The sequence below is a fragment of the Lactuca virosa genome, chromosome 5 (genome assembly GCF_052849685.1).
Source record: "Lactuca virosa cultivar CGN04683 chromosome 5, Lactuca_virosa_CGN04683_v6, whole genome shotgun sequence".
Classification (NCBI taxonomy): Eukaryota; Viridiplantae; Streptophyta; class Magnoliopsida; order Asterales; family Asteraceae; genus Lactuca; species Lactuca virosa.
In genome coordinates, this window is record NC_136430.1 from 330,636,961 (window position 1) to 330,645,751 (window position 8,791).

The window sequence follows — 8,791 nt, forward strand, 5'->3', positions numbered from 1 at the left end:
TCTGTTGTACGGAATGGAATTATGAAAACAAAGATATATACCCAATTAATTAAGAAGTTTATGAATTGGTATTTGTTTTCACCATTAAATTTATTTTATGAGTAACGTCCTGATTCAGAAAGTAAACGGGACCAGTGGGACTTCTAGATCAGCATGTTCAAAAGGAAACCCATACTCACTTCGCTACCTAGTACCTACTGCAATTTTTTATTTTCTTTTCACATGAATCATTGATAAAACAGACTGGATTTCAAGTTTAATATAGCTTGATTATTGCAAAAATAGAAAAAAGAATTGATAGCTACATTCACATATATATATATATATATATATATATATATATATATATATATATATATATATATATATATATTACGGCTATGTTTATGGTTGATTAGCACCATAAACTAGTTCAAAATCAATAATACACAAAAAAGGAAAATTTTAAAAAATATATATATTCGGTAGGTTGCCCAGTGATTCACATATGGCAGCCATTCTTTGTTAGTTGTATATATATTTTTTAAAATTTATCTTATTATAAATTAAACTTTATATATATATATATATATATATATATATATATATATATATATATATATATATATATATAGGGGCGTAGCTACCCATTGCTAAGGTAGGTCCTAGGACCTACCTTTTTTCTTTTTTAATACAACAATTATATATAAAAAAACATAAGGAACTACCTTATTTTTGCCAAAAGACTTATATTTTCATACATTTTTCCGTTTTATTAATATAAGGAACCACTTTAATTTTGGTTCTAGATTCGCCACTGTATGTATATATATATATATATATATATATATATATATATATATATATATATATATATATATATATATATATATATATATATATATATGTGTGTGTGTGTGTAACAAATCAATGAATAACACTCTTAAACCATAGAACCAATTTCATCCATAAAATTCTATTACAAATAGTGGACATGCATGCACATGAATATAAAAAAAATAAAAAATAAAATAAAACTCATTTTTTTATTTTTTAGTTTTTATGATTAATAGACATCCATACTGAATAAAAAAAAAAAAAGCTAGTTCAAATGCAAAATGTTAATCTCAAATGTGTATAATTAAAGTGTTTGACAACTACAATGTGAATCTCGTCATCTGATATTGATATGTGGATTATAGTAAATTTACATGTGAATTTGTGATAAATTCACTTGCAAATCTTGCAAAGCTAATTTATAAATAATCAAAATTTTGAAATAGCATAAAATTACAAATGAATATACTTCTATTCATATGTAAATACGAATATTTATTCAAATTTGGATGTGAATGCAAGTGGTGCATTCGTAAATTTCACTAAATGATTTCATGAATGATCAAAGTGTTAAATAACAACTCAGATTCACAGTGTGAACGCTAAAAACTGAATAATATATAGTTCAGATTCACAATATATATATATATATATATATATATATATATATATATAAAAGACAAAAAAAAATTATAAATTTTGGTATATTTACTTTTTTTTCAATAAAAAATATGAACTAATTTTTTTTTTTTAAAACACGTTTCTTTTGTTATAATCTGATGCATGTGTCTTCAACATCTAAATGTACAATCCTTCTTTTGGCCCTTATTAATCTTTTTCTCTCTACCGCCAACATTGGTTTCTTGATTCTATGGTTTAAAAAATCATTAAAGTCAATTGTGTGTGTGTGAGTACAACCGCATCGCAACTAAAATTAACAACAAAAACCGCAACCGATAAACCGCAACCGCAATAAAAACCAATGGTGAGGTTTTCTGTTTTACAAAAACCGCACATTTGTTGTGCGGTGCGGTTTTTAGTTTTCAAAAACCGCACCACACCGCATATATTATATACAATTTTTTTTATTAATTATTAATATATTAAATATTAAAAATAAAATAAGTTTCATGGATGAAAGCAAGATAAAATTTTAGAAGACAAAAGTGTTGGTTTCTGTTATGTTTAATTTTAGAAAATGTTTGAACTCTTAAAATCGTTTGAATTCTAAATTGCGGTTAAAAACCACACAAATAACCACATCAAATCTATGCGGTTAATAACCGAAACTCAAAAAAAAAAAAAAAAAAAAAAACCGCACCGCACCGCAAAAATTATCGCATCGAAACGCACCGCGCTCACCCCTAAAAGAAAGATAAAATTTTAAAAGAAACATAAAAATAAATATAATTTTATGTCCATAATTTTATATTTATTTTTATGTTTAAAATGAGCGGTTTAATTAGTTTGTTTTGAAATGAAATAGTTTCAATATATTTGTTATTATCTTAAATAGTATAAAGATTAATTGTTAAAAATAATTTGTTGAATAAAAGGCTTGGGTTGTGAAGGACGTATTATAAAACTGAAATCAGGTTGTTGTTAATGATTACACATGTGGACGAGAGAACATAATTTTTGAATGAAAGGTGGTGTGGAGTTGCCGATTTTTATACACTAACGGTATATACTATATACTTTTGAGGAAAAGACAAAAAGTCAATATGGATTTTGAACTAAAAAATAAGTTGAATTTAGAGAGGATAGTTGACCTTACTATTGGGTCCGTATATAAAAAGGTAACGTGTATATATATGATAGTTTGGATATTAAAAAAACGAGTGGCATGGAAAATACGTAAAATATATCTGGAATTTACCTCTTTTTGGTTGATCTGCCTCTATATAAACCCCATCACCCTTTTGCCCTCCCACTAAAAGGCTCTTCTTCTCCAGCAACACCAAGCATCCTACATCCGATATTCTCCCTTCATTAACCCAATAAACCAAACAAAATCAGAGAGAGAGAGATAGAGAGGTGTATTAAATATTAATGAAGCTTTTCACTACTATTTTTTATTTAATTATGTTTCTAGCTTCTCTTTTATCATACTGTTTATTCAAAAAAGATAAAAGGAGGCACAAGCAAACAGCCAGGCTTCCTCCAGGTTCAATGGGGTGGCCTTGCATTGGTGAAACTCTCCAAATGTATTCACAAGACCCCAATATATTTTTCGCCTCAAAGCAGAAAAGGTTTCGTATATCATATATCATATATCACATGCATATATATATCACACGTACGCATGCAGAAATAAATAAAAAATATGATATATAATGTTGTTTGATTTCCCATGATCAGGTATGGAGATATATTCAAAACCCGAATACTTGGGTACCCTTGTGTCATGCTAGCAAGCCCTGAAGCAGCTCGTTTTGTGCTAGTGACTCACCCTCACTTATTCAAACCCACATACCCAAAAAGTAAAGAAAACTTAATCGGACCTTCAGCCCTGTTTTTTCATCAGGGGAATTATCATGCTCGCATGAGAAAGTTAGTTCAAACCTCATTTTCTCCAGAAGCATCTAGAAAGTTGATCAAGGATATTGAAAATATCGCCATTTCTAGCCTTGAATCATGGTCAAACGGTCAAGTCATTAACACCTTCCTCCAGATGAAAAAGGTACGTATATGAGTATATCATTTTTAATTACATATATATAAGTATTTATAATTTTATATATTCTCTACAGTTTGCTTTTGAGGTAGGAGTTTTGTCAATCTTTGGTCAGTTGGAGAAGAAATATACACAAGAGTTGAAGGAGAATTATAGCATATTAGAAAAAGGTTACAATTGTTTCCCAACAAGCCTTCCAGGAACCGCATATCATAAAGCTTTAATGGTAAATATGATAAATAAAAATAAGAAAAGAATTTTATGATTTTTCATGTGTTATATAAATTATTATTTTATTGATTGATGTGAAAATGTGAAGGCAAGAAGAAGACTGAATCGGATTATTGGTGAGATTGTCCAAGAAAGGAAGGAGAAGAAATGGGTAGCAAGCAATCTCTTGGGACAACTCTTGAACTTCAGGGACGAAATGGGAAATACATTAAGTGATGAACAAATAGCAGATAATATTATCGGGGTACTTTTTGCAGCTCAAGATACAACTGCTAGTGTCCTAACATGGATACTCAAATATCTTCACGATGATCCAAAACTTCTAGATTTTGTTAAGGTGAGATTTATCTGATTATAGCAATGTACTTTTTCAATAATTTTAACAGATATTTATAACTCTGTTTTATAGAATGAGAATGAACTTACTGAAGAATTTCTACTGGTGGAATACATAATGGCAGGCAGAGCAGAAGGCACTATGTGAATCTGAAAATGGAGAGGAACGGGGGTTGACTTGGTCAAAGACAAGACAAATGCCTCTAACATATAGAGTATGGAGTTATAAAACTTGGATTTTCATTTTAATTTGTATAGTATATAAGTTAAATCTTAATTAATGGTAATCAATTTCAGGTAATACTAGAGACTCTGAGGAAGGCAAGTATTATATCTTTTACTTTTAGGGAGGCGACAGTTGATGTTGAATACGAAGGTGAGTGAAAAAAAGATTATTTTTCAAATTTAAAGATTAGACATATTTAGCAAGTGATTTTAATTAATTAATGTGTGATGATGTAACTAATTGTAAATAAACAAACAGGATATCTTATCCCAAAAGGTTGGAAAGTGATGCCGTTGTTCCGGAACATTCATCACAATCCTGAATTTTTCACGGATCCTGGAATATTTGATCCCTTTAGATTTGAGGTATGGAATGCAACACCTGCCCAAAGTTACAGTTTCAGTCCCTGTTGATTAAACCATTTACACAAAAGTTGATAATGATTTTTAGGAGTTTTATTTAATCTCTTTATTTCTGTTTTTGCAGAATCCTCCAAAACCTAATACATACATGCCATTTGGCAATGGAATACATGCATGTCCAGGAAATGAACTTGCAAAAGTTGAGATGCTTGTTTTACTTCACCACATGCTTACAAAGTATAGGTATATATTATATATGATGATGTTAATATGTTGAATAATTATGGAGGGTATTTTGGTAATTTGACCATGTTATGTTAAATAACAGATGGGAATTGGTGGGTTCAACAAACTTTATACAGTATAGTCCATTTCCAATTCCAGAACACGGGCTTCAAGCTAGATTCAAGAAAGAAATTTGACAGTTAATAATGTCTAGTGCATACTGCATGCCCTACTTTTTTACAGGGCTTAGCTACATGTATTTAATACTTTCTGTATATCACATTTGTATTGTATATATATATATATATATATATATATATATATATATATATATATATATATATATATATATATATATATATATATAACAGATGCATCTTTACTTATTATCATTGTGCCTATATGTATGTAACAATAAAGAGAGCTTTAATAAAGAAGATAAATATTTGCTTCCTCTCTTAACCAAATCTTCATACTTACTTTTAATCACCTATCTATTTTGGATTGTTAGAAGAGCATGGTGGGAATAATTGTTAACATTTAGCTTCTAATGTGATTTTACTATCACAACACAGATATTATAACCCATACAGTAACTATTATTAACATAAGCATCCAACTTCTATAACAAAACAATGTTGGATGTTGTAAACTTTACAACATTCAATATTGTTTTGTTATAGAAGTTGGATGCTTATGTTGATAATAGTTACTGTAATCATAATTAGAGGTAATCACGAACGTGACAAAAAAGGGAGGTGTTAGAAAAGCACATGATCATTTGTTTAGGAGACTATCAAAAATAACCACCCATTTCTCAGAATGAGTTATACAAAATTAGCTAATTACTTTTCTGGTCATTTTCAACAAAAAAAAATATCCAATTATATTACGAAATTATTAATATTTTGTGAAAATATGAAAAAAAATCAAAATATGAGCAATTTCACAATAAAACTTTGAGAAATTATTAATATTTAAAAAAAAATACCTATTATTTTGCAAAATAAATAGCAAATGGGGACCATTCATAAAGTAATTTTACAAATTAAAGTAATTTCATAAAACCCATTTTACGAAATAGGTGGTTATTTTGTGATAGTTTCCCAAAATATGGTCATTTTGTGTTCTAAAGCCTCCATTTTTGTCATCTTAGTGATTACCCCTCATGTTCAATATATTAACTTTTACAACTTCCAACTAAAATGACCAAAAAAGGTGATGGCCGGGTCGACCCAACATATCATGAACCATCCGGAAATTTGACCCATTTTGGCTCATTACCCACCCACCCACCCAACCCAATAATGGAAAAATGCTAGCAAAATACAAACTGAAATGGAATATTACATCCAACTATTTGGCAAAATTTTCTTGCTAAGGGAGCTACAAAGAAGAATTCACATTTGCTACAAGAATCACAAGAGTAGATACATAAAGGCATGTTTCAAAATTATTGAGCTCCATCACTATTATCAATAATTGAGATTTGTCAACATGTTGAAAGGTCCTTAGTCGTTGGTAGATGCATATAACATTATGAGTGATGGCCTACCATCATGGGCTTCATGGTAAAGTGTTTATAATGACATTATATGATACTCCCCTACTCAACAACTACATTGGAAAGAAAGCTATAGGTAAATTACTAAATTAATGTTGCAAAACATAGATGTTTCTAGGTTTCTAGCTTTAAAATATGAAGCATTGTGCAAGTTTTCAAGAAAATAAATCAAATCAATGCAATGTTTTCAAGAAATCACATTGATATGATTGTGATTATCAAGGAAATGATATTGACCATACGATACTAAACAATGACTATACGATAGAGTTTTTAACAATTACGCACATTACTTTCAATAGAAAAACACAACTCATACATCTATCAGCTTACCTGTTTGTATGAAGGAAGGCATTGAAGCATCAAATCAGAAACGATTTCGTCCCTGAAATGGAGGTTAGCCTCCTTGATCATATAAGGCCAAAAAAAGATTACATTAATCAACCTCATTAGTCATTTCTCAAGGACCTCAAGCTTTCAGGAATCTTCTAAACATTGAATACACCATATATTCAAGACTAATATGTCTAATCAAGATAAGGAGATACGGAAATAGCATGCCATATCTAATCTCATCACCTTGGAAGGACCACAAATAGAACATTTATTATTCTTCATGTGAACTACTGTTCTATAGTACGATCTAAGATCTTTTTCCAACATCTAAAACAGTATTTTCAATTTCTAAGTTCAAAAGTGTTAGCCTATTTTAAGCTCAAAACTTCAACAGGAGGCATATGTTATGTGATAACATATTAGTTTAATATCAGTTATGAGTTATGTGACAACATGAAGTAGAATTAATGGTTCCACCATGGTTTTAAAGTTGATTTTGAGTTACTAAGTTGCTTTGAAATTTGGGTGTTACATTTCCATTACAATCATCAGCCTTTAACAAAAACATTCCACATCCACTAAAATACTAAAACTGTTAAGGTAAATTTTGTAACATGATTTGTTATGGCAATAAACTACAAGCAACAAAATGAGATATGCTTTGCAAAAAGCAAAACAAAAACATTAACCTCTCCTAAGTCATGACTTTTGCTTGCCAAATTGCTTAATCTTTCAGTTTTATGTGCATATCAATAACTTTCAACTAACACAATCGCTCTAATCGGTTTTAAAGTTAACTAAGGCACTAATATTGATTTTGTACTAAGAAAACTACTAGCTTACATTCCACAAATCATGAGTGTAATATATAACGGAATGCATTACACATTCAACAGAATTCATGCGATTGATCATTTTAGATGTTAACCTATTGACTATAAGCGATTATGTCAGATTTCCGGAGACAAAATTTCATTCTGCAATTTTAAAATAATAAAAGGCACAAACTAAATGCGATTATAATTTCAAACCCAAATGTATTTCGTGAATCAATTTTAGGTCCTATTTTAGCATCTGAATACCATATGATATCATTGATCACTACGATCATCTGGAAGCGATAATCAGTTGTACGAAATCAGGTGGGAGAGTGCGTGAAAGAGCTTACGATGTGTTGATCAAATTGGCGGCAAACTTCTGAAGCTACAGAATCATCGTACCCCCCTCTGACCTGATTTGAAGCTACAAAATAAAAATACCTTCGCAAATCAGTTTCAAAAAAATAAATAAAATAAAATAAAATACCAGGTCGGGTTCTATTTTAACTTTACGGCCCACACCACACAGATCCAGTCCGACTCCGACCATAGGTTTTTGTTACTATTAATTTATTAGGTTTTTGACGTTTTTTTACAATCATAATATCATAAATTCATTATAGGCCTATTTTGGTAATTCCAAAATAACAAGTTTTTGCTTTAGTATTTGTACATTTTGCTAAGATGGAAGGAATAAGAAAGGTAGTTGACCAATGGTAAAAATATTTGATCGATGGTTGATATGGTGTGGAAGAGATTGAAATGATTCATACCCTCTACCCTTCTGAGAATCAAGTATTTTTGTTATTTTTGTTTGCTAAAGGAACCACAAGTATACATATATAGAGAGAGGCATGTTTCAAAATTATTGAACACCATCAATATATTATCAATAATTGAAAGGTCCTTAGCAGGTGCAACATTATTTTTGATGGCCTACCACCATGGGCTTCATGGTAAAGTAACTAATAATGACATTGTATATTACTCCCCCAGTCAACAACTCCATTTGAAAGAAAGCTATAGATTTGCAAAACATAGATGCTTCTAGATTTAAATATGAAACATAATTATGCAAGTTGTTAAGAATTAAAATCAATCAAATCAATGCAACGTTTTATGGAAACCACATAATATGGTTGTAACCGTCAAGTAAAATACCAATCAATGACTATACAGTAGAGTTTATAACAATTACAC

General features: G+C 29.7%; 1 protein-coding gene and 1 long non-coding RNA gene across 9 annotated transcripts in view; one reads left to right on the forward strand and one right to left on the reverse strand.

Annotated features, from left to right (window-relative positions):
• LOC145115529 (uncharacterized) overlaps positions 1-8,434 on the reverse strand; it is a 32,168-nt gene extending 23,734 nt beyond the window's left edge. For 2 of the 8 annotated variants that reach the window (XR_013711598.1, XR_013711599.1), the window contains exons 1-4: positions 8,365-8,434; positions 7,942-8,015; positions 6,771-6,842; positions 2,696-2,803 (exon numbers count right to left, since the gene is read on the reverse strand). This is a non-coding gene — a long non-coding RNA (uncharacterized LOC145115529). Of the gene's footprint in view, positions 1-1,524; positions 2,181-2,695; positions 2,804-6,770; positions 6,843-7,941; positions 8,016-8,264 lie in introns of those variants that run through there. The other 6 variants (XR_013711597.1, XR_013711595.1, XR_013711596.1 and 3 more) reach the window with 6 other exon arrangements.
• CYP707A4 (cytochrome P450, family 707, subfamily A, polypeptide 4) lies at positions 2,771-5,115 on the forward strand. The gene is made up of 9 exons (XM_079051821.1): positions 2,771-3,068; positions 3,178-3,499; positions 3,570-3,719; positions 3,813-4,061; positions 4,186-4,275; positions 4,358-4,436; positions 4,545-4,651; positions 4,773-4,891; positions 4,977-5,115. The coding sequence occupies exons 1-9, from the start codon at positions 2,869-2,871 to the stop codon at positions 5,068-5,070; spliced, it is 1,410 nt and encodes a 469-aa protein (XP_078907947.1). The 5' UTR covers positions 2,771-2,868; the 3' UTR covers positions 5,071-5,115.
• Positions 8,435-8,791: the final 357 nt, after the last annotated feature.